The 27,248-nt window shown below is 38.0% G+C and overlaps 1 protein-coding gene across 1 annotated transcript; it reads left to right on the top strand.

Moving 5' to 3' along the window:
- The first annotated feature begins 618 nt into the window (after positions 1–618).
- PNLIPRP3 (pancreatic lipase related protein 3) lies at positions 619–27,248 on the top strand. Its single transcript, XM_036829270.1, is given in 13 exon segments — positions 619–769; positions 7,209–7,360; positions 12,067–12,160; positions 12,163–12,185; positions 12,818–12,949; positions 15,184–15,292; positions 17,523–17,642; positions 17,726–17,852; positions 20,978–21,098; positions 23,558–23,690; positions 25,514–25,625; positions 26,733–26,900; positions 27,185–27,248. Coding segments are annotated over 13 exon segments (1,506 nt in total).

Genomic DNA, 27,248 nt, shown 5'->3' with positions numbered 1-27,248 from the left:
CCTCAGAAGGGCTTTTGGTGGCTTTAATGAGAGAATTTATGGAACCTTCTTCCTACAGAGCCTGGTCTGTAGCATTTGGTGAATGGTGGGTATAAAGGCAGAAGTCGGGAGAGAAGAGCACGTCTGACGGTGGCGACACTGGTCCCAAGGGAGGGTCTGTGTGTCGGAAATATGAAGAAATGAGACTGCAGAGAGGCCAACTTTTTATGGACGCTGAGGATTTGGGACAAAATATAATTATAGCTCACAGTTCTGAAGGGCCGATTGTATTCTTAGCAGTTCACCTGAACTATCCTCACAACCCTATGGTGGTGTTGAAGTGATCAAATTAAATAATCATGGAGTGCTAAAAAAATAAAATAAAATAAGAAAAGAAACACTTTAGAAAAGTGTGCATAGGGCATGAAAATCTCACCCATTAGAAGATGTACAAATGGCCAGAAATACACAAAAAGATATTCAAGTTTATAGGTAAAGAAATGCAAACTAAAATGACAAAAGGTGGTGCATATGAAAATTTAAATGTGCATACCTTTCCGCAGTAGATTGTATTATTGTTCCCCATTATTCACTCCCCCACTCCCCCAAAGAGGATTCTGCAGCACCACCTTTGTCCACATGACGTGGCAGAGAGCAGTGCCAAGTCTGAAGGCCTGCTTGAAGAGTCTTTGTCTGGTTCAGCTGTTAAATCCTTTTCCTCTGCCCCAAGAGCAACATGTTCTGAACAGGGTCTGCTCCATTAGCTTAGATACTGGAATGAAGAAGACTGGTAAATCAGCGCCACATCCAACCTAAAACCATTGCAGCCAAAATATAATATGAACAAGAAATGAACCTTAATTTTTGTGAGCCAATGAGATTTGGAGGCTAGCTGTTACCACAGTATAACCTAGCAAAAGCTAATTAATGTACCTCCTAATTCTACTTAGTGATAGAATGACCTGCATTATGGTTCATTTTATTCCTACCACTTAATAGCAATGAAACATTGAGCAAGATGATCACTTTTTCTAAGTCTTCATTTCTTGACATATATAACACGTAGGGCTCAATCTGGTTTTGCTATTTTAATTATTATTAATAACACAAAGAAACCAGACTGGACATAATTTGGTGAAGACTTTTGTGACTTTTTTAAATTATAAAGGTAATTTGTATTCATTATTGAAAATTTGAGACCATAGGTAAATAATATAATGAAGAAAACAAAAATCACGCTAACACCATTGTTAATATTTTGGTGCACTTATTTTGAATTTTTTTTTTCCTCATACATTTTAAATGAAACCATATCTACATAGTTCTGTCATCTGTCTTTTCCCACCAACACAATATCATTCTCACTTTCATTAAAAGTTTCATTACAAATTCTCTGTAAACATTTAAATGGCTACATAATATCTTTAATTCTATGATTTTTAGAACTATATCCTTTGTTATATGGGCCATTTAAATTACTGACCCAACTTCAACTTATTAATTTTATACCAAATGTTATTTTTAGAGAACTATTAATCCTTCTATTTTTTCCTAAGAGATTTTAATAGCTTATGATGTTGATCAGTCTTTCCTTAATCACATCTAATTTCTTCTAACTTTATGTCCTTTCTATTGCCTTATGGAAAAAGGGCATGATGATCAATACCCCTGGTAAATTACAAACATAGAAAACATGCAATATTTATAATAATCTTCACTTCTAAATCCAAACTCTCTTCCCTAGACTGAATAATGTAGTTGAGAATTTAGGGTTGAGGGGGGACCAAGGAATGCAAAAAATTAAGGCAGCTGGACATTCTAGGAAAAGTAAGACAGTTGTATTAGAAAGCCATGATCCAATATGAAATCATTGGTTCAAATTAGAACTGGATGTATGTGGGCTTCAAGAGGAAAAACAGAATGGTTTCCAGGCAGGAGAAATACTGATTGAGAAGCCACACTGTACTAGGGATATATTGAAGAAGACACATGTTTACACTTCCAACAAGAGGAAACAAAGTCAACCAGAGAATCCAGGAAAACAAAAATGACACACAAAAGGCATGATCTGAATATGGAGCCAGCTAAAATGATGCTGATCTGGAGCAATTCAGGTATAAGAAAAGAGAGTTGGTTTGAAGATTCTCCTTTGAAGGCAATGGGTATGTGAACATTGGAAGTGCAGAGAAGGAAATGTAATTATAGCATGTTAGCTGGCTCTGAAAGGAAAAAATATTTATCTAGTCATAATAATGTAAATTCTGTTCACTGATTTTCAATATTTTGGAGTCAGTGTACAGACAGAACATGGAAGACTTAATTATGATTATAGAACAAGGTCTGAATGTTATCCATCTTGACAGTATGAAAGTAAAAGTGCAGCTGACAGACCTTGGAAGATGGAAGGGAGGAAGAGAGGGAGAGACAGTATCTCTTCAAACTTTGTCTTGCAAAGGTATGGAGTCAAGTTATAAGGAATATGAGGTATGGATCAAGACCTAGAAGATGACTATTTAGGCTTACAGTGGAAGTCAATAAATGAGCTGGAAACAGTGTTATTGACTGTATTGGAGGAGGAGTTGAGACAAAGTGGAGAGCAGGACAGGCTGGCTATTGAGCTGTTGCCCCTCAGCTTCATGCCACCCTTGCTTTGCCAGCGCTGAGAAATGGCAAACATGGTCCACCACTTCAGTCATTCCTGGAGAGGCACTGTCAGTAGGGACACAAGAGGGACACTGAGGCTCCAGGAGAAGGGAGGTGCTCCTTCCTGTTTGCTCCTGGTTCCTGTCTGCTTTCCCAGCATTGGCTTTTCAGTCCAGCACAAACAACCATCCAGAAGCAGCAGCTGGTTCCAGTTTCCTAATACTCCCAGAACCAAAAGCATGGTGCCCACTCAAAAAGCCCAGCCCTAGCCGGCTAGCAACCCCTCCTCAGGGGCCTGAATACCAGCTCTGGAGTACAGTCTGCACACACCCAACACCACTGGGGTCTAGCAAGTTTCCACATTTGTATAACTCCACCTCTTCTTTGTCTTCCACCAGCCCTTCTGGTAGCTTCTCCCTGCAGGTTACTCCTTTTGTCTTCAGTTCTTCAATACCTCATTAATAACGATGTATCATATTAAACTCTCACAGTTAAAATAACTAGTGTGGTTTCTGTTTCTTGCCCTGAATAATTCAGGAAATAGGTGGATTAAATCCTCATATATTATTGCAGCAAGTTAATAAATCATGTGTGATTGATGTTGATAAATCAAAACTTGGTAGTGTAAGCACATTATATAGAGGTAACCACAGGAGGTAACCACAGGAACTGCAGGCGTGTTTAAGTTGTTGCCTCTGGGGAGAGGGTTGGGTTTGTGGGTGGGCAGGTGCTATTGCTCATCTGCACATTCTTTTAATGTACAAACATTTCTTTGATTAAAAATATTTTTAATTTCCTATCCTCTCTCTATACTTTTTGTGGAATCTCATTCTTAGGGAATGGAGAAAAACAAAATTTCCTAAAACAGGGAAGTTAAAATCTAGTGGACTTGAGAATCAAGATTCCTTTAATATTTTTTGGTAAGTGAGGAAAGAGAATCCTCAAATTCAAGTCTTCAAATAGCTCTAACCTATACTAATAAATAATCATAAATTGAATATATAATCATCAATTTAATAACAGTAAGTTGAATAATAATAAATTGAATAATTATAAATTATAACTGTAATTGATTAAACTATAGATTAGATTATACCTCTGAAAAACAGCATGAAATAAAGTTTTTTAAAAATTTATTTAAACAAAACAAAAAACCCCACAAAAATAGTTTCTCCCTCCCCCACAGCTCCCAGCCTCTGGCAGTCACCAATCTGTTCTCTGATCTATGAGCTTGATATATCATCTTTATCTGATTTATTTCATTTAGCATAATACCTTCGAGGTCCATCCATGTTGCTGCAAATTGGAAGATTTCATTTTTTATGGATGAATAATATTCCACTGTATAAACATATATACCACAGTTTCTATTCATCAGTTTTGCTATTGTAAATAATACTCTAATGAACATGGGGGTGCATGCGTCTTCTCAAGTTAGTGTTCTTATTTTCTTCAGATGTATACCCAGAAGTGGACTTGCTGGATCATATGGCAGTTCTATATTTTATTTTTTAAGGAACCTCCATGCTGTTTTCCATAGTGGCTGTACCCATTTACATTCCCACCAACAGTGCATGAGGGTTCCCTTTTCTCCACATCCTTGCCAACCCTTGTTATTTCTTGTCTTTTTGATAATAGCCATTCTAACAGGTGTGAGGTGGTATCTCATTGAGGTCTTGATTTGTATTTCCCTGATGATTAATGATGTATAGCATCTTTTCATGTACCTGTTGGCCATCTGTATGCCTTTTTTAAAAAAAATGTCTATTCAGATCTTCTGCCTATTTTTATTCAGATTTTTTTTTTTTGCTATTGAGTTGTATGAGTTTTTTTATGTATTTTGGATATTAGTCCCTTAGCAGATATATGATTTGCAAATATTTTCTCCATTCAGTAGGTTGCCTTTTCATTTTGTTGATGGTTTCCTTTGCTGTGCAGAAGCTTTTTAGTTTGATGTAGTCCCACTTGTTTATTTTTGTTTTTGTTGCATATGCTTTTGATGTCAGATTCAAAGAATCATCACCAAGACCTGTGTCAAGGAGCTTACCGCCTATGTTTTCTTCAAGGAGTTTTATGGTTTCAGGTCTTATGTTCAAGTCTTCAATCCATTTTGAGTTAATTTTTGTGTCTTATATAAGATAGTGGTCCACTTTCATTCTTTGCATGTGCTGTCCAGTTTTCCCAACATCATTTATTAAAGAGACTGTCCTTTTTCCATTGTATATTCTTTGCTTGCTTGTCATAAATTAATTGACCATATATGCCTCATTTATTTCTGGACTCTCTATTCTGTTCCACTGATCTCTGTGTTTGTTTTTATGTCAATATCATACTGTTTTAATTACTGTAGCTTTGTAATATAATTTGAAATTAGATAGTGTGACTGCCTCCAGCTTTGTTCTTCTTTCTCAAGATTGCTTGGGCTATTTGGGATCTTTTGTGGTTTCATACAGATTTTTGGATTGTTTGTTCTAGTTCTGTGAAAAATTCCATTGTAATTTTGATAGGGATTGCATTGAATCTGTAGATTGCTTTGGGTAGTATGACAATTTTAACAATATTAATTCTTCCAATCCATGGATGTGGAATATCTTTTCATTTACCATGTCTTCTTCAGTTTCTTTCCTCAGTTTCTTAGAGTTTTCAGTGTACAGGTCTTTCAGCATTTTGGTTAAATTTATTCCTACAAACTTTATTCTTTTTGATGCAATTGTAAGTGGTATTGTTTTCTTAATTTTTCTTTCTGGTTAGTGTATATAATCAACTGATTTTTGCATATTAATTTTGTATCATGCAACTCTACTAAATTTGTTGATTAGTTCTAACAGTTTTTTGATGGATTCTTTAGGGTTTTTTATATATACTATCATGTCATCTGCAAACAGTGACAGTTTTACTCCTTCCCTATACTTCCAATTTGGATACTTTTTATTTATTTTTCTTGCCTAATTGACCTGGCTAGGACTTCCAATACTATGTTGAATAAAAGTGGTGAGAGTGGGCATAATTGTCTTGTTCCTGATCTAAGAGGAAAAACATTAAGCCTTTCACTGTTGAGTATGATGTTAGCTGTGGGCTTGTCATATATGGCCTTTATTATGTTGAGGTACGTTGCCTCTATACCCATTTTGTTGGGAGTTTTTAATCATAAATGGATGTTGAATTTTGACAAATGACTTTTCTGCACCTATTGAGATGATCATATGATTTTTACTCTTTATTTTGTTAATGTAGTGTATCACATTGACTGATTTGCAGAAGTGGAACCACCTTTTCATCCCTGGAATAAGTCCCACTTGATCATGTGTATGATCCTTTTAATGTATTTTTGAATTCTATTTTGTTGAGGATTTTTGCATCTATGTTAATCAGGGATATTAGCCTGTAAGTTTCTTTTCTTGTGGGCATCCTTGTCTGGTTTTGGTATCAGGGTAATGCTGGCCTTGTAAAATGAGTTTGAAAGAGTTCCCTCCTCTGCTATTTTTTGAAGAGTTTGAGAAGGATTGGTATTAATTCTTCTTTGAATGTTTGGTAGAATTCACCGGTGAAGTCATCTGGTCCTTTGTTTATTGGGAGCTTTTTGATTACGGATTCAATCTCCTTAGTAATTGGTCTGTTCAGATTTTCTGTTTCGTCATGATTCAGTCTTCATAGGTTGTGTGTTCCTAGGAATTTATCCATTTCTTCTAGGTTGTCCAATTTGCTAGCATATAATTGTTCATAGTAGCTTCTTTTGATCCTTTGTATTTCTGCAGTATCAGTGATAGCTCCTCTTTCAGTTCTGATTTATTTGTTTGAGTCCTCTCTTTCTTTCTTGGTGAGTCTAGCTAAAGATTTGTCCATTTTGTTTATCTTTTGAAAGAACCAGCTTTTAGTTTTTGTGTTCAGCTATTAAATGAAAATGAAAATGTAAGGTCATAGTGAAAGAATAAATTAGAGCCAGTGAATGAAAGAAATGATTAAGACCTAGTTTTCCCCAAACCTCTCATTTTAGAGATGAGTAAAGTGAGCTCCAGAAGGAAGAAATGGTTAAAACTAAATGAAACTTTGCTCTCACTTGTACTCTCTGAAACATTTCTTGCACTCCTGCTATGTGCTGGGCATGGTGCTAGGCTCTGGTGACACAAATATCCCTTTCATGAAAGGCTTAAGTCTAATAAGAAAAGGCAGAAGCTCAGGGAAGACATAGTACCCCATCTTATGTCTCAGGCCAGTTAACAAGAGCTGTCCTGTGTAATAGTTCATTTAGTCTTCATAACCAGGCTGTAAGGTAAGTGGTATTATCTCCATTTTACAGAGGAGGAAACTGAGACTCAAAAAAGGTAAAATAATTAAACAAAGTCAGGAATGTATCATTCTAAAGCCCATACACTCTCATCTGCAGAATTGCCATCTACACGGTCATGGCCATAATATGGAGAAGGGGTGGGAAGGGAAGGGTAGAGGAGAGCATTTTTTGAAAAGAATCTCCCTGAGTCAGACTTATTTAAAGTAAAGACTAATTTCAGTTAACCCTCTTAGTGGGAAACATAGCCTTTCTCTGGGCCTGGTTCCTATAATACTAACACTCTATCTTTTTGCTGCAGGAGAAGTTTGCTATGAAAGGGTGGGGTGCTTTAAAGATGGTATACCATGGACTGGGACTTTGTCAAGAAAGATGGCAGGTTTACCCTGATCTCCAGAGAAGATAAACACTCGCTTTCTGCTTTACACTAGACATAATCCCAAAGTCCATCAGGTAAACTAACTTGCTGCCTTCACACATAGATTGTTCTAAAATATAAGATGCAGCTGCTGATATAGAAGACATAGATACATTAACCTATTCTGGCATAAACTGTTGAGTTAAAGGAAAATATTTCATTTTAGTATTGTGAGCCAGATGTTTTTCTCATATTTGTCCTAGTATTTAAATATAAAGATTGCTCTGATTATGTGTTTCATATGAGGTAAATTTGCTATTTCATTCAGTTAATATATTAATTGGGAACCTTCCACATGTAAGACTGAACAAACAACAGTACCTATTATGTACTAAATTGAATAAACAAGACAGTGTCTTAAATTTATTATATTGAGGAAATGAGGTATGTAAACAAATACCTTTATTGCAACACAAATTTTGATCTGTGATGTAAGATACAAATAAAAGACTCTGGGAACAGAATGAGGAAGGGCTTACCTTCCCCTTGGTGGTGGGGATGGGAATGAAAGGCTTTGAGGAGGATCTGAGGTGGGTCCTGAAGGATGGGCAGGGTTTGCAAAAGCAGAGGCGGGGAAATGGTATGAACAAACATACAAAAGAGAGAGACAACAGAGCATGTTTGATAAATGACAACGTGTTGGGTTAGACTGGAGGCAGAGAGGAAGTCCTTAAATGTAGAATTAGTTAGAAAACTAGTTTAGAGACAATTTGTGTAACTCCTTCCTGGGGAGTTTGGACATTATCCAGGGAGCCATGAGGACCCATTGTGAGTTTTTAAGAGGCTTTAGGACATTTACTCTGGCTGCAGTGTACTTTCTTGCCTGGAGCTGGAAGAGCCTGGAGGGGACTGCCAGACCCTTTAGTACTGTGCTTGTAGTCACTAGCTACATGTGGTTCTTGAAATAAAATTAAAAATTCAGTTCTTCAGCTGCACCAACCACATTTCAAGTGCTCAATAGCCACACATGGCTAGTGGCTACTGTACTGGACAGTGCAAATATAGGATATTTCCATCATCACAGAAAGTTCTATTTGACAGCACTGAATAGAAAGCAATAGTGCAGTTTGGATCAGACACGGGAACTAGCCTGAACCAGATAATGAGAGTGAGTATGATAATAGAAAATTGACATGCTAAACATCATCAACTGTCCTGAGATTTCATGTATGCATGATAGGATGAAAAAGGACCCTCTTGTCTGAAAAATTTAGGGCAAAAGAAAAAGTTAAATTTTTGACAAGTGAGGCTTGTTCAGACTATTGAAGATTTTAGTCTTACAGCTTAGCAGGCAGTCCAGAGCTGGAGAAATACATTCAAAAGTCTTTTACCCAGAGGTGATAGTTGAAACTCAGAGTGCATGAGATCTCAGGGGAGAGAATAAAGCATGATACTAGACCCAGGTGGAGCATCTACATTTAGGGAGCAGGTGGGAAAGGGGGCCAGGGAAGGAGCAGTCCCCGGTGCAAGATCATCTCCAGTCTTTACCTGCATCTATAACCTTGAGGCTTGCTTTCCATCAGACCCATCACATGCAGGGCAAGTCTCACCAGCCAAGACAGCCTTTCTCTATGCCTTCACACCCTGCAGACATAGCTATCTACTTATCAGACTCACACATACATATGTACACATAGCTCTTTACTGAAATATACCATCTGCTCTATAGATGATGGATGTAGCTAGAACAAAGAAGAAAAGACAAGACCTTATCTTGGGTATAGAGAAACTTATAAGGAAAGTGTCATCAAAAGTTTGATTTTTATAACTATCAAAAAGCAAAGAGAAGAATATTACTCAGCTCTAAAGAGGAAATGAAATTCTGATAGATGCTGCAACATGGATGAACCTTGCAAACATTTTGCTAAATTGAATAAGCCAAACACAAAAGGACAAATATTATATGATTCCAGTTATATAACATACCAAAAATAGTCAAATTCATAGAGACAGAAAGTAGAATAATAGTTACTAGGGGCTGTGGGAGGGGGTGATGGGGGTTATGTTTTAATGGGTACAGAGTTTCAGTCTGAGATGATGAAAAAGTTCTGGAGAGGGATACACAGCAATGTGTTGCACAACAATGTGAATGACTTAATGCAAGTGAATTTCACCCTTAAAAATTGTTAAAATGGTAATTTTTATGTTATGTGTATTTTACCACAATTTAAAAAAATGTAACACAAATATTTGGGGGCACCTCTGTCCATTTAGGACTTTCAGGGTATATTTTTCTGTTCAGGAGTAACTGTATCCCCTGGTCTTGACCCTCAGTCCTCATAAGACTCGTTGATCCTTTATCCTTCTGGACAGAGACATGCACTCGAACTTTGTAGAGCACAGGCACTAAAACAGAAGGTGATGAAGACCAGTCTTTAAGCAAAGCTGAGCCCTAAGGGAAATGAAGAGAACATCAGAAACCGAATACTTTCCTAGTAAAGGGGCCATAAAAACAATGTTTTCTACATCTTCCCCACTCCCTTCCATTTGGAAAGAATCATGTGTGACAAACCAGATCTGTACCTGAATTTTGCAATAGGCACCTGAGGGTTTGCTGTTAAAGTGGTTTTTAATAACAGCTAGGTTGTAGGATGAGTCAAGGTGTGATACTAAAAGCAAGGATTGTCCCAGGCTCGACCCATATGCTGTACTGTATAAATTTGATTACCTTTGTTTATGAGAAAAACAATTAAGGAATTTTCAAGGATAAACATGTTGCAATAAACTTGGTCTTCTGAGTCATAGGTCTTCTCAGTTTCCTTCCTGGAAGAAAAAAACCAACTTCTTCTCCCATGAATCCATGACTGCTTAACCTGGAGTGACTCATTGCAGTTGCTAGTTGTGATGCATAGCTTGCATAATTACAGTGGTTTCTGTGCCTGCAATTTTTGTCACGGCTAGAACATGCCTAACTGGTGACTATTTTTGACTCGCTGGAAATGAGATCACATGGAATGTAGTCAGCACTTGTAGAATGGATTGATCTCATGCTAGTTAGCTTCCATGATCCCTCAAAGATAAGAATGTTAAGAGAAAATGCCGCAGCACCCAGCTAAACGTCAATACTTCAGCCTTATCTCTGGATAACATGTTCTTTTTTGACACCCTTTTTAGTTTACATCCTTGTGGCAGCAGAATCCAAGTTGGCTTCTTTTGATTCCATGATGTTGTTTGGAGTTTCCCACTTTCTAGGTTAGTGTGTCATTTTAGAGGGGTGTGTTAGATTGAATGTAGAGTGAACAAAAATGTTTTTTCTCCCTTTTCTACTTTACTAAATCCTTAATGGCTTTTGTGACAACAGAGGATGCTTGGATCCAATAATACTTGGCAGATTTCCATTTTGAGGCTTCTTGCTCGAGGTCCCACTTCTTCAAACTGTTCTTGTGACAGGGGAAGACTAGACAAACTTTTTCTACTAAATTGCCTCTCCAAAACTGGTTTTTCTGGTGTAGAAACAGGAATATAGTAGGTGTTTAAAGGGCTCCAGCTGGAGTTGAAATAAGCATCGGGTTCTTTTAGCTACACAGATGGACAAATGTCTTTGTACTTGGATTCGATTATTTAGCAGAGAAGTGATTCCTAAAAAGCCCCAATACAATTAATTTTATTACCTGCCTCACAAATCCCACATCTGCTCTGCATCCTGTCAGTATGATCAGATCACAACTTGAAAGCCCAGTGGTTAAGTGCATGACTTCAGAGAAAGGCCACGTGGGTTTGAATCCTTCTCTAGGACTCATTAGCTGCAGTACTATTGGACAAGTGACTTGATTTCTCATTACGCCCCTTCCTAATTTGTAAAGTTAGTACCTACCTCACAGTGTTGAGAGGGTTAAATGTGCTACTCTATAGAGTACTTGCAACATAGGTAGACATGAGTTTTATCTATATTATAATTATTACCATGTAAACCAACTTAGGATTCTCATAATCGTTTGCTTACAGTCTTGGAGAAACTTTAGTCAGTAAGTTGTATGATTAATTGCATATACTATTAAACACAGGTAGCTAGTAATAGGCTCTTCGTTTCAGTTTCATAAGTATCTAAATGTGTTGCTTTTCAGTTTAGGAGTACCATTGGCAAAGTTGCTATTTGCTGATTAGAGCTTTTATTTTGTCTCAAGAGAATTGCTTATACTTGTGACTTTTAATTTTTCTTTTAATAACAAAATCACTTAAATTCGTAGCATTCTATAAGTCTTTGAGAGTTTGGTTATAAAACCATCCAACAAAGTACAAGAAATACAAAACAATATTTAACATAATCCCATAAAATTATCTTTAATAGTCTGTTGTATTTCATGTGGTGAAAGTCTAACCTCTATTCCTCATTCATAAAGTGTGGTGGACAACCTATTTTGCCACCTTTGGAGCATGCTTCTAAGTCTCCAATAAGGTAATTCTCATGAATTATATTGACAACTGAAAAATACTATACAAAAGTAAGGCTTACTGAAATTCTGATTGAAACTGACCCAACATTGTCTTACAAACATTGCCTCAAAACCAAACATGTTTATTTCCTTTATGATTAAATTTGTATATTGCACTTTGTAATGCATTAATAATCTCTTGGTACTTTTGCAATATGTAGCAGTAACTATTTCTTTGATAAAAAGGAATTAAAGAAGGCTGTTAAAATCAAATTTAGAGGAAGACTTTTGAGCAAATTTAGAATAATTTTACTAAATAGTAAATAATTTTCAATTATTTTACCTTAATTTCTTTTCACCTGAAACAGGAAATCAGTGCAGCTAATTATTTAACTATCCAAGCCTCACACTTCGGAACAGACAAGATCACCCATATCAACATACCTGGATGGAAAGCAGATGGCAATGGCAGCAAGACATGTGCAATGTATGATGTGAATAAACGCTTCTTTACACTAGTATGAAAGCTTTATGTTTAATGTGAATGTACTTTGCAAGGTACTAATGTATTCATGGAAATTCTCCATTCAGTTATTCACATTGTCCATGTCTCAAGGCCTCAAATGAATTACCCATTTCCCATTTATTTTCACTTATTATGAATCACACAGATTATGATGGAAGATTTTTATAATTATTCTTTGGTAAATTCTCATCTTTGACAAAAGATTGAGTGGTATGATAAATTTCTCATTTAATTTAAGGAAAACATTTCCAAGTTCACTCCATGAAATTAATTTTCCTCTCTTATACCAAGGTTAATAGACTGCTAACGTAGTAAGTGTGTATCGTGTGGTAAGGTCGGGCTGTCTGAAATCATATCATGGTTCTATTTACTAGCTCTGTGGTCATGGGCAACTTAATTAACCTATCTGTGCCTAGGTTTCCTTCTCTTTAAATGAGTATTAAGTTGATATATGTAAAAGGGTTAGGACAGGGCCTAGCATGTAATAGGTTCTCAATACCTGCAAATGTTATTTCTTATTGTGAAATCAGTTGTTCAGGCACCTTGGTTTTCTTTAATTCTTACTTTTTAATACTTACAATAAATCTTTTTAGGTGTTCCTAAAAGTAGAAGATGTGAACTGCATTAATTTAGACTGGATTAATGGTTTGCTGCAATATATCCACGCTGTAAACAATCTCCGCATTGTTGGTGCTGAGGTGGCTTATGTTATTGATGTCCTTGTGGTAAGAACTGTTGATTTTTTAAAATTATATTTAACTGACTTTGTATCATAACACCAAGAATTTGGGGGTGATTCTATGTTCTTTTTTATTAGTTTACACATATACTGAACATGTCAAATAATAAGCACTGGTGTATGATAGCCAAAGAGGGAAGTTACTTCTTGTGAAAGAAGTGCCTGTAGTTCTACAAAGTGCCACTTGGTGGCAGTGTCCCTTCACAGGCGCCTCACCAAATCCTTCCCCACCCCCCCAAGCTTACTGCCATGGTCAGCGGGTAGGACCACCTCTGTTCGTTTTCATCACACTGTAAACCTATCCTTAATGATAGAGAAGAAACTTGTTTCTGCCTTATGGATGCTATCTGTGTAGAATGTGAAGTGCATTTTCCAACAGAAACTGGGTTCTATGGCAGTGAATTAGGTCCATGGGCCAGTCCAGGCATGACCCTTTAACCTACACGTTTTCTAAAAGAATAAAATAGACTTTGCTATTTATGAGGGATATACTTTGAGACGTTTATAAATCTCCAAATGCTCTACCGTAATAGAAAGTAATTTCACACCGTGAAATGCAGTGAAGTAAAATCTAAAGATTTATGACGCTTTCAGATTCTTAAGGAGAGTTCACTCCTTCCATCCAACAACTATTTCACTCTGCACTTGCTGTGGTCCCGGCTCTGTTCCAGGCACTGAAGGCACATGGTGAGTGAGACAGAGTTTCTGCTCTGGCCACGTTTGGAAACAGTGCTGTGGAGAATTCCAAGGCAACGGGAGGGGGAGTAACAGGGGCAGCAGCTCACTTAGATGGTGGGTCAGGGAAGGTGGTGTAGAACACTGAGCCCAGTTAGGAAACAGCCTGGAGAAGGGGTCTACTCTTCCCACTCTGTCAGGGGAGACTAGAGTACAAGGAGGAACTTAGAGTGAGTCTTTGTCCATAAAGGATAAAATCAGATTCATCGCCTCTTCAGAGAAAAACCAGTCCTAAGCTTTTGTGAATTTCTTCCTTGATCTTGGGGCCTGAACTGCAGGCTCTTAAGGGTCCAGGAAATAAATAGGAGTGGCTTGTAGGAAGCTGGGAGGAGATTTTGCTGAACTGAAGAGGAAAGTGTTGGCTGACTTTAATGTTCAGTGAATTGTTCACCCCCTTGGAAGCCCAAGGTGAAGAGCAGGAGAAGGTCTAGGCTGAGGGAGCCTGGAGCCCCCGAGAGTAACTCAGGAGCCAGACCTGCAGAAGGAGCAGCTAAGGAACAGGTAGGAGTCTCTTCCCTGCCCCCTTCTCTGTCATTTTATCACAAGACACTAGGATTGGCCCTGCGGCAAGCAGGTGCCTGGAATAGGGTTGCAGGTAGATGGGGAAGGAGGAGGAGAAAGCTGAAGGGGAGGAGGGTGAGAACCAATATCAGACACAGTCTGTAGGGAAAGATAAGAAAGCAAGCAGAGATTTTCAATGGTGGCAGCAGTGGAGGACAGGACCCCTAACGACAGGGGCCATTGGGGCAGCCATTCACGTGTAAAAGTACTCTTCCTAATGCAGCACATAATACTGTCATTACTGGTGAAAAAATAAATAGAAGATTTGATCAAATGACAGATTTATCCAAGTGAAGGCAACCGCATGATTTTCACTATTATGAAGAGAGCCTGAAACTGCTGACACTAAAAACGTTTGCTCCTTTGTTCCCCATTAAGTTGATTGTGCTTGTGTGTGTGTGTGTGTGTGTGTGTGTGTAAACTCTCAGGCCACATAGTCTCATTGTGAATAGTCTTAAAAATTTTTTCTGAAGGCCAAAATCATCCCAGACATTTGCTAGAGTTGCCTTAAAGTGGAGAAGACAGACACAGGCAAGGTGGATAATAGCGTGGGCGTGAGCTGCCTTTGACCTGTGTTGGGGGCGTGCTGGATGGGTTGGGTCTCAGGAGGGATGGGCACGGGCTGGAAGCCACAGACATGGTCACTGGGCTGTTCTCCTTCCTGTTCCCGAGGACTGTGAGGCCCCTCAGCACAGGGAGAAGAACTCTGACAGAAGGCATTCCTCCAGCCCACCCGATGCTCTCTGCTTCAGCTGGATAAGGATGGAGGTGAACATGGGGTCGCTTTGTCACTTTACCAGTCCCCATCTGGGGTGTGAGAGGGAGAAACATGTCAGCTCCTTTTTCATTTTAAGCCTATTTCAACCATTCTACCTGCTCTTTTAAAAATAGTTGTTCTGTTTTCCTTTGAAAAAATCCTATCAGAAAATATTTGGATATTCCCCTTCTAAAGTGCACTTGATTGGCCACAGCTTGGGAGCTCATCTGGCTGGGGAAGCTGGGTCAAGGACGCCAGGCCTTGGAAGGATAACTGGTAAGTCAGCCCTGCAGATGGGCCTTGGGTTTGTTTACATATTTGTTTATGCACAAAATGTCAAGTATCTGAATGCCAAAGGAAGTTGCAGAAGCAAATGTAAGACAGGAGAAAATGTGACTCCCCCAAACCAAAACCTGAAACGCTTCCAAAGTGTGAGTGTGTAAATCCACGTTCAAGGGTGTTCACCGCGGCGTTATCTGTGGTGGCAAAGGAATGGAAGCTGTGATCGTCCACCTGTCGGGGATGGTTGACTGAATTATGACGCATTCCATGCTTTGCAGTTCCATACCAACTAATACACAGAATGAGATAGAGCCCTGATGCTGGTCCTGCTCACCCAGCGCAGCTGGCAATGCTGAACTGGTTTGTTTAAGGCTCATGCCATTGCAGTTGTGAACACTTTGAATATTGCCCCTGGATACACTGTTAAGTCTAAAAACAAGTTGCAGAGTGAACCCTATGAATTAGGGTTTTGAGGATGATACTTAATTGTATCCCTTCCCTGCACTCTGACTTTTTAGTGGGACTCTCCCAGACCTTCCCCATCTTTATCTTCCTTGGCCCCTCTGCAGAATTTGACCCGCTGGCCCCTCTGTGCTGTTGGAACACCCTCTCCTCTTGGCTCCTGTGGTTCCCCATCTTCTTGGTTGTCTTTGTTCTTGTCTGACAGCTTCTTTCCAGGCTCCCTTGCAGGTGCCTTTTCTTTCGCCTTCCCTTACTCGTTGGTATTCTTCAAGGTTCTATCCTAGGCCCCCTCTTCTCTCCTCTCCTCTTCTCATTCTGTCATTTCTCTCTCCATACTTATATTAACCAGAAAAATATAAACAAAACCTGAATCGTATGACAGGCTGTTGTGCTGAAGTAATACACACCCCACAGCTGTGGCACTTTCATGTCTCACTCATGCCGCATTTTCCCAAGGGTCAGCTGCAGCTCAGCTCTGAGTCCTCTCCACTCTGGGACCCAGTCTCCACTGAACAGCAAAGAGACTTTGCTAAAATACAAATCTGACCGGAAATCTTCCCTTCTGCAAACTTGTAAGAGCTGCCCATCGACAACCAGGTCATGTCCAAACTCATCGTGGCTCAGGTTACATCTGGCTCCTGCTTAAAATGCTATCTTCATCTTTCACCAAATTCTAAAACTCTACGCACCAGCCCTTGAAAGCTAGTTACAGTTTCCCAAATGTGGTTAACCCTCTCGCCTGTTGGTCACGTATATTCTCTATCCTCTTCCCAGGATGCTGCTGACCCCATCTTCACCCTGGCTGGCCTTCTATTCCCTCACATCTCTGCTTGTATTTCTCATCTCCAGCAGACGCAAGTCCTAGTTTCCCAAAATTGGGTTACATGTTGCTTCTCTGTACTTGCATAACACCTGTGCTCACCTGTCTCAGCATTGAGCACACTGCATTGTAGTGCCTTCCCCACCAAACAGAAAGCTCCTGGAGGACAAGGCTAGACCTTACTCCTTGTACCCAGGTGCTGAACCCTGTTCCTGGCACATAGTAAGTGCTTGATAAATAATTGTCAAATGTGTAAATGAGGAGTTATGTGAATGATCATAACATTTTAAAGACCCTAGATATCTTACCTTTGTTTTAGTAGACATTTGAACAGCAGACAATGGGTTGAGAGTCTGGCCACCAGGCTCCTGGTCCATTTTGCACCTAACATATGCTGACCTTGTCAAGTCCCTTCACTTCCCTGGGCTTCAGGGTTTTGTTTGTCATATAATGAATGGAACTAAGTGAGCCTTAGTTGAGGACTATGATTCTTTTATTTTAACTGTGTTGCTTTGAGATCCATCTTTACATTTTGAAGAGCTCTCATCTTTTATTTTTATATTTTTACATATAAATGTTGCTTTTAAGATGGTCTACAATCCATAACCTTAGTTATATGTATGGTATTCCATGTACAGATCCTAGAATAGCCACCTTGACTTGTCTGACTTCGTTAGCTATTTTGGCATTGTCTAGACACAGCCTCACTTGTGTGTAGGAATCTGACGTTGCAGTATATACAGACCCTGCATTTATAAATGTAAACAGACCCTACAGTTTATGTATCTGTCCCTCATGCTGAGTGGTGTTTGACCTACATAAATCATATAAGAAAGAATACCTTGCATTCACCATCTATCCTTCCAAAATAACAACACTATCCATGTACTATCAATGTACTTTTGTATGTCTTAGTTTAATACACATTATGCTTTTTCCTAGGGTTGGACGCAACTGGGCCGGGTTTCCACAACACTCCAAATGAAGTCAGGCTGGACCTCTCAGATGCCAACTCTGTTGATGTTATTCATACAAATGAAGTTCGCTTCCTCTTCGAGCTTGGTAAGTTTTTAACACAAACTGAAACTACACTGAAGCATGGAGGAGAATTTTAGAAGCGTTTATCCTGCTTTTTTAAATTTCAGGTGTTGGAACTATTAATGCTTGTGGTCACCTTGACTTTTACCCAAATGGAGGGAAGCACATGCCAGGATGTGAAGATTTAATTACACCTTTATTTAAATTTGATCTCAATATTTACAAGGACGCTAAATACTTTCTAAAATATGAGGACTGCTGTTATAAATTCAGTGAGCTCCCTGCTTGGATAGAATCCATATCCTTTTGTATATAATATAATATAAAAATATATTTTAGCCCAAAATACAGTTGCATGTATGAAGTTCCCAGCAGTTGTGAGATCTGCAAGGTCAGGGTCCACGTCTTAGTTACCTTTGCAACCCCAGGGTCTAACAGAATGTCTAGCATGTTGTGCTCACTCAATAGGAACAAGGAGGATGTGTTCATCCAACAAATATGTGTTGAGTGCTTACTATGTGCCAAGCATTATTCTAGGAATAGCAGATGTAGGAATGCATACAAAAGACAGAAGTCCCTCCCTGATGGAGCTAATATTCTAATTTGCTAGAAAAACAAGAATAGAATAAGTGCTAAGAGACAAAACAAAGCATGTAATAGGAATATGATGTGTTGGTGACAGTGGGGGTGACGTAGGGGAAGGAGATTTTTGTTAGGGTGGCCAGGAAGTCCTTACTGAAAAGATGACCTGAAGGAGTTAGCCAGTTAGGCATTCCAGGCTGAGGGATGGGAATAGCAAATGCAAAGGGCCTGGGGCAGGAGCCTGTGAAGTTCATGGCAGTGAGGAGCCTATTGTGGCTGAAATGAAGTGAAAGACAGGAGAGTAGTAGGACATTAAGTTAGAGAAGGAACAGGGCAGAGGGAGATAATACATAACCTTATGGACTATAGTAAAGACTTCAGCTTTTACTCAAGTGAGAGGGGAGCCATGGGAGGATTTTGAGCAGAGAGGGACATGGTTTGACTTGCCTTTTAACAGAATCACTCTGAGTCACAAATTAAATTAATCACAAATTAAACAAATAATATTTAACCTTTTAAAGTGGTTTCCAATAATAATAATAATAATATCTATAAGGCACTTAATTAAAAGACACCAAAAAGTTATTATTTGGGAGTTCCATTTCTCCCTATCTCTACACATCGTCATCATGTAAATAATGAAATATACATAATATATAATAATGCACAGTAATATAATGTGTGATGACATAATAAATATCTGGATGATTCTAAATATCCCATCACCTGATCCCATGTGGTCAGAATAGCTAGATGATATAATTATTTTATCTTCCATTTGGCTGTTGTAGAGGAAAGATACACAGATCGTGACATTGAGAGTAACTCGAATTTCCTCTTCACTAGAGATAAGTTATGAAGTTTTAATAGCTGTTCTGAAAGAGTAAATGTAATTAGAAATATCTGTTTGCAATGACTACTTAAAAAAAAAACTGGTGAAACTACAGATACTCAAAATGAGAATTAAAAGCCAATTCTACCTAGTGCAGGTAAGCGAAATTCATTCAAAAAAGGCCTATTATAAAACTTCTCTCTCTCACTATTTGCCATATTATGATTTAAAATTAGTTCTATTAGGATAAAATATAGATCATAAGACTCCTTTACATAACTATATTAAGTGTTATATACTGAGCACTTGATATTCTATAAAAGAATGAATTCAAATAAAACATACATTTATCATAAGCTATCATTTTGAGATACAATTCCTACAACTTTATTGGATTAAAAGCACATTTATCATTCATGTTAAGTCTTTAGATGACTTTTAAGCTTCAAGATATTCTATGTTACATTATATTTATTACTAAGAAACCATTTACTTTTAAAATTCATAGCTCCCAATATTCTAATGAACCATCTTGTCTAAATCACAATTAGTTATGAATATAAATCTGTATGTAAAGAAACCTGATGTAAGAGAAGTCCTCCTTTTTAAAAATGATGCCAATTCTTTATCTCTGCTATGTTGCATTTCTGAAATTATGCTGTCTCAGTTATCTATTGCATAATGAACCATAGTGGCTTAAGAGAATAATGGTTTTATTGCCCATGATTCTAAGCCTCAAGATGCAGGCAGAGTTCTGCCGAGATTCTGCTTTGTGATGTGTCCATTGGGCGAATGCATGTGATTGCATCCAGCTGGAAGCTGGGCTGGGCTAAGCTGAGTGGGAAGGTCCAAGATGGCCTTCCATGTCTGGGGTCTTGGCACTAGCTCTCCTCTCTAAGTGGTCTGTTATCCTTCAGAGCTTCTCTCCGCAGCCAGTTAACTTGAATTTCTTAACATGGAGGCTGGGTTCCAAGAGAGTAAGAGTAGATGCTGGAAGGTCTCTGAAGGCCAAGGCCCTGGAACTTGCACAGTGTCAGTTCCTACTGGTCAAAGAAGTCACAAGACTAGCCTGTAACCCCAACCCAGAAGGGAAAAAACAAAAACAAAAACAACTCCATCTCCTGAAGGGAAGAATAGTAACATGATATTGCAAAGGGGTGAGGACCTAGGAAGGAGTGATTCTTTGGAGGCCACAATTATAGATAAGTGATTTACCACATACACTAAAACCAAAATCTGGTTTCTCAAAAGTCAGCCAAACTGGGTAGGTCATTGGAAGAACTGTCCATGTCAAAGAGTAAAAATGTTTTTATGTAAGGAAAAGAGAGTATAAATGACTGGAATTCTATGATAACTTGAGAATGCACAAATGTACTTAGAACCTTTATGTATTATTGCAATAATCCTATTAGTGGCAGTAATGTTGTGCCTGACAATGGCAAAACTAATTTGTCTGTAACATTCTTTACAGTACCTCCCACCTGTCTCACCTGGAAGCTCAGCTGAAGGTGTGCACTGCTTAACCTTGCTGGCTGTTCTGTGACTGAATAGGAGGGAGTTCAGTCATTCCTGCAGAAACAGGGAGACAGAGAATTAACTGGTCTAAGGCGGAGATGCTATGTGCACAATGGTACTCAAAGCTCTAAGTGCTTGCATCCGAGGTCTGGGAAGTGTTGGGGATATTAGTGTCAGAGCACAGTCACCTACATTTGCATTTGTTTACTTATCCTGCTTGAATGTCCCTTTAGAGTCACACGAAGAATTCTTATGTACAAGAAAATGATATGTAATATTGATAAATGTGGAATATCCAAGCTTACACACAAGGTCTGGTGACCTAGACCCAAGCCAAAAAACTATCATTTAAAATTACTTTTTCTAAGAAATGGTTCATACTATCAGTTAATCAGTTCATTGCTACCAGTTAATTGGAAATTGTTTTCACAGAAGTGTTTTCCTTCTTTGATTGCAACCATGCCCGAAGTCATCGCTTTTATGCTGAAAGCATTCTCAATCCCGATGCATTTATTGCTTATCCTTGTAGATCCTACAAATCTTTCAAAGCAGTAAGTAAAACGTTTTGCAGTGTAATTTAATTAGCAAGTCATTTTTTGAAGCATGATCAGCCAACTAAAAATTAGAGCATTGAGTATGTAGCAAAAAAATGCATCTGCCATTTTGGGAACTAATAGATTCTTTCTGTGCTGAGTGCTGAACAGTAACTGGGGTTGCTGGAGGGCTTAAATAACTAAACCAACTATTAGTATTCTGGTTGTTTTGGCTCTTTTGAATTATATCCAATTTTGCTTTTTTGGCCATTTGTTATGCCATAATTAGATGCTGCTATCTAAAAGGGCAAAAATTTTTGTGTGTATATATTTTAAATGTCATCCTCAAAGATACCCCGAGAAGCCTGAACCAATCAATAGCTACAATGAAACATATTACCATTTACTTGGAACATGAAAATTATTTTTATTAAAATTTAATTATTTATACAGAGCAGAACTGAGGCGTAGATAGCTCACAGGAGCTCCATGCAGATCAATACATTACAAAATACCAAATCTGATTTTGCTCGAGTCATAAAGCACGTGGTACCAGATCTGAGCTGAACATATTTTTCATTTGGTTATCATTATGGAAAGGAGAAAGAAAATCTATTTTGTAGTGGGAGGTGGAAAGATTTTCCTGCTTGTGCTTTAGTGACCTACCCCCTGTTTTATCAGGGAAGAAAAATGTGGGGTTTCCACCCGAGGTGTGTTGTAAGTAATAGCATTTTGTGAATAAGTACAGTGTTGGGACAGGAAAAATCATTTCCCTCCTTTTACAGGGCACGGTGAGTGAGCCCTCAGGCTGTCTTCTCAGTTTCCTGAGCAAGTTGTCCTTACTCATATCGTGGCTGATGAACTGCTGTTCTTGGAAAGCTTGCCATCCAACCACTGGCACTTCCTCAAAACCTTCTTCAAGCTCCAGATGCTGCTCTGAATGGCTAAATGGATCCTGACATTTACTACACCAAAGGCAGGTGGAAGGAAGCAGGTTCTCAGAGTCACAGTGGATTCAGAGTTAGTGGGGTTCAATCTGCTAAACTGGAGAACCATAGGCTCCTGTGCCACATGGATGCTAATTATGGCAACAAACTAGAGAACATCAAGTCAATTTCCTTGACATGTTTTATTGTACTTTTACCCAACAGTCATAAAAAATGAGATGAAATTTTAAAAAAATAAGTAAAATAAAATAAGGAGGGGTTTTAGTGCCAGGCTGTCTGATTCACATTCTTGCTCCATCACTTGATAGACATGCAACATTGGACAAATTGTTTACTTCTCTGGGCTTTAGTTTCCTGATCTGCTAAATAAGGAAACTAAAAGCATTATAATAATAAGGGACTTTGTAACGATTAATTGACCTAAATGCATATAAAGTCCTTCAAACAGTGCCTTGCACATGGTAAGCACTCAGTAAATATGAGCCCTTGTTATGTTGTTAGTATTTTTATTCATTAAAAATGGAGCTTTAAATGGGGTGCTTTACTATAGTCCTAGCCTAAGTGTCCATAGTTTAAAAATCTAAAAGTTCAAAACCTAAAATAGAAAATACTCCAACACTGCTACCCAGATTTTTTTAAGTTAATGTTTTGTTAGTTTTGCTTTAGATTTTAAAACATACAGATAAAATTGAAGTACCTTACATTTCCTTAATGCCCTTCCCTAAGGCAGACTTTGAAGCAAATCAATATACATATATCATATAAATAGTATCATACTGTAAGTATCTTTCTGAATTTGTTTTTAAATTAAATTTTATAAATTTAAGATCTACATTGATGTTTATAGACCTATTGTATTTATTTTGTAGGAATCGGCCACAATTTATTTATTCATTCCCCTACTAATGTGCATTTTGGTTGTTTGCAATTTTTGTTATTAAAAGCAATTTTGCAATGAACCCCTTTGCATATTGCCTTATGTGCTTGTGTAGAAGTTTCTTTATGACATATAATAGAAGTGAAATTGTCAAAGCATTATGTGCATTTCCATCTTTATTGGACATTACCAAATGTCTGTCTGCAATGTCTGTTAATTTATATTCCCATAAGAAGCAAATGAGAATTCCCCACTCCATGTCTTACCCATGCTTGGTGTTGCCGATTGTCTTAATTTTTGTGAATCTGCTGAGTATGAAATTGTATGTTGCTTTAATTAGCACGTTCCTGACAACTAGTATGATTGAGTATCTTTTTACATAGTTATTGACTATTTGAGTTTCGTCTTCTGTGGATTGTTTATTCATATCATTTACTAATTTTTCTAACAGGCCCTTTTTCTTTTCCCTCAATTGTTTTTGTTTTATTAAGTTTTGTTTTTGCAAACAGGCAGGGTGGTCTGTTAGGCAACTTAGTCATTTTTAAATGCATATATACTTTATTTAGATTCCAAACATTTCTGATAGTTTAATAATACATCCTGAGTTTATTGAAGGTGAACATTTCTGATTACCTCTTATTTTCTGTCACCAGGGAAATTGCTTCCTTTGTCGCAAGGAAGGTTGCCCAACGATGGGTCATTTTGCTGATAGATTTCACCTCAAAAAAATGAAGCCTAATAGATCGTATTATTTTTTAAACACAGGGACTCTTTCCCCATTTGCCCGTAAGTATTGTAGCTGAATTTTATTGTAATGCTTTAAGGCACTTATCTTTAAAAATTCAACAGTTTTTACTGAGTGTCTACTAAATAAGTGGGCATTGGGCCAGACTCCGAGGATGCAGTGAAGAACAGTACAGTGAGCTTAGGCCAGGGTGAAAGCAAAAAAAAAAAAAAAAAAAAAATCAGTTTCAATCCTGAGTAATAAACTTTCTTTTGGGAGATGTTCAAAGGAGGAACTTCTGTAACCAGATCAGGGGAGCCTTCTGAGGGGAGGTGATTTCCAAGCTGACTCCTGAAAAGTGAGTAAGAGGGAGAAGGAAATGGAGTATTCCAGGTAGAAGGAACTGCATATGAAAATGCCTGGAGGTAAGAGAGAGCTGGAACTGAAAGAAGATCCCCCTGCTTGGATTGTAGAGGCCAGGAGGAAGGTAACACGAGACAAGGTGGGAGAGGTAAATTGGATCAAATAATGAAATTGTGCTCCATGTGGGAGGTTTGGGCTTTATCTCTGGGCAGGTAGAAGCAAAAGGGAACTGGGTGAATGGATTTGAGGGATGCAGAAAATGGAGAAGTCAAGGATGATTCTAGCTGGGTGGATGGTGTGCCGTTTGCTGAACTTGGTAACACAGGCAGAGAGGCTGGTTTGGAGTAAGTTGATGGCTCAGTTTCTAACATGTTAGGTCTGAGATGCCCTTAGGACTTGGGCGTGTACAGTTAGATATGGGTCTCGGCCTCTGGAGATGTGGTCTACAGTTACAGATTTAAGCATTTAGACAGTAATCTAAGCTATGAAAGTGGACGATGTAATTACCCAAGAAGACTGTGTCAAATGAGAAGAAAGAGAGCAGAGAAAGAGGCCCCTGTGAAGGAGACTGAGGAATGAATAGAGAGAAAATATAAAGCTGTGTGGGAGCTAGGGCAAGAAAGATGATGAGGAAGGGAGGGATTCACTGCACCAAATATGCTGAAAGGTCAGATGAGACAGGGGCCCAAAGGGGCTCTAGGGGTGAGCCACCAATTCCATCATTGCTGAGCTTGGGATTTCAATGGAGAGGTGACAGTGGGAGCCATACTGCAGTGGAATGGGCTGGGGAGGGAAAGGGAGCTGTTTGGCAATGATTAACTCACAGTTTGAAAATTCTCTGTAGTAAAATTTTTCCCCTTTCAGAGGCTTTTCAGACAATTTTATGAAGAATTGCATTTTTTTCTGTGTTATTAAGCATACAACAATTTCAGAATTCAGAATAAATGATCTATTTAACTCTAGATGTTTTTAAGTTACACTTGACCATTTGCAAGGGATTTATCCTATTGACAGGCTTTGTGCTGACCCAGACCTGTATTGGCTGGGCATTCCTAGTACATAGCCCTGCAGGAGAGGAAGGGACAGTTTACTTTGCCTCTAAGTCATTTTAAAAGCACAGACCTTATTGCTCAATAGGTTTTCTAGATTTTTTTCTGGATTAGTTGTCAAACTATGGCAAATTAAAACTTGGCTACAGAAAGCATACGTGCCACAGAATACAAATTTAATGGATGAGAAAAGACACACATTTTCTTAAAGTTATAAAAATGTCTGGAAAATTAAAGAATTTTCTTTAAAAAATATTGTTAAGCTATTTACATTTACAAAATCAAAATGTGAATGTTTATGTTTTTTAAAATATAATTTCTCACCAAATTCACTCGAGCTATATAAAGTTGTATTTTTTCATGGACGTGAACAGCCCTGTTCCACTTTAACCTTGAAAGTTGTATTTACATTAAAGTAGCCAGGATGTCATGCTTTCCGTGTGTTTTTAACCCTTCTTTCTCTTTATTTCCAGGTTGGAGGCACAAATTGTCTGTCAAACTTGATGGAAACAATGTCACTCAAGGAAGCATATTTCTCCGTGTAGGTGGAACAACAGAGAAGACAGGGGAGTTTGGGGTTGTCAGGCAGGTAAGGACGAGGACCTGGCAGGTAACAGTGCTGCACTCAGTTCTCGTGTTCGTCTGGCTCAGTAAGGCTCAGTCTTTTCTTTTCCTACAATACCACCAGCTATCTTGTTATAGTTAACTTTTCTTTTTACTATATATTTTCCAAATATAAAATAGAAATCATAATATCTACAGTTCCAGCTACAAGCAGAAAACGTTAGGAAATGATAACATGAAAATACAGATCTAACTAATAAAGCAAGGGGGAAAAAATTGACAGGAAACAAAATATATTTTTAATCCAGTCCATTAATGTTATACAAATTTGGGTAGATCTCTTTTATTTTTATAGATTCCATGCAAATTAAGACATTTATATAAATTGCCAAATTTCTAATAAGCTCTCTAAGTAGTACCCACAGATATATGATATGTGCTGGGACAGTCAAAGGTAGGAGCCTTTGACTCCTCATGGAGCCCACCTTCCAGTTAGAGGAGACAGACAATACATTAACAAAGGAATAAGGAAATAGCAGCGATAAAGAAATCTCATCTGGTCTAATTTTGGCGTGCATAAAATATGCCTTATGTCTCAAGACAATCTACTTCTCTCTGCTCTATTTCCACACTCACCAAAATACCTTTTTTATCATTAGTTTGGTTACCCAATTCTTTCATACAGATGAAGAAGGTACCAGGGAAAGGGTAGGAGAACATTTTGGTTAATAAAAAGGAAGCATTTCACCATTGTGAGCTGATAAACAGGCTTCTAGTTCTTATATGAGTTTTGTGTGAATTTAGTCTATCATTGGTAATTTGATCATTTCCTGGTATCAATAAAATCTAGTTTCTGATGCCACAGAGCCAAGACCAGATCTTTTATTATGGAGTACTCCTGCCCTAAAAATCACCTAGTCAAGCTTCGCATTTACCTCACCCTTTTTTCAAGCTTCAGACTCATGCTATTCTGAGAGGCTGACCAAAGTGAATGGAAAGAATAAATCTCCTATAAGCAAATGCCAGGAAATGAAACTTTCTCTTCCATGGTACACACAGATGTTGTCTTCAACTTCAGCATTGTGAATACCCAGTGCAAGCTTATGAGTTTTATTTTTCTCTTTACAGTGGAACACTGAAACCAGGCATGACTTATACAAATTTAATTGATGCAGACATTAACATTGGAAACATTGCAAGTATTGAGTTCATTTGGAAGGAACTTTCATTTGAACATTCTCAGAATAAGCTGGGAGCAGAAATGGTGATAGATATATCTGGAAAATATGGATATGAGTAAGTCTTACTTTTTCCTCTGCACTTTCAAACATAGTTTAAACTTTACAAATGACATTTAAAATCCATATATAATTTGAAATTTGAAAATAGTATAAAAATTTGTGCCCTTGAAAGTTTGCAATTAAAGGAAATAAAAATTATTTAAGAAACCAATACTATATTTGTGAAAGTGTTTATAAAATAGTTACTACTCATTAAATTAGAAGACCTACCTATGTCTTCCACCCCACCTACCCTGGAATCATATTAATATCCTCTTTTTTCCCCTTTAAATTTTTCAGATCTGCCTTCTGTGGCTAGAACCTTGTAGGACCTAATATTGCCCAGATCCTGAAACCATGCTAA

This window comes from Balaenoptera musculus, chromosome 16 (genome assembly GCF_009873245.2).
Source record: "Balaenoptera musculus isolate JJ_BM4_2016_0621 chromosome 16, mBalMus1.pri.v3, whole genome shotgun sequence".
Classification (NCBI taxonomy): Eukaryota; Metazoa; Chordata; class Mammalia; order Artiodactyla; family Balaenopteridae; genus Balaenoptera; species Balaenoptera musculus.
Note: the sequence above shows the minus strand (reverse complement) of the source record. Positions and strands in the feature narration are given on the sequence as shown.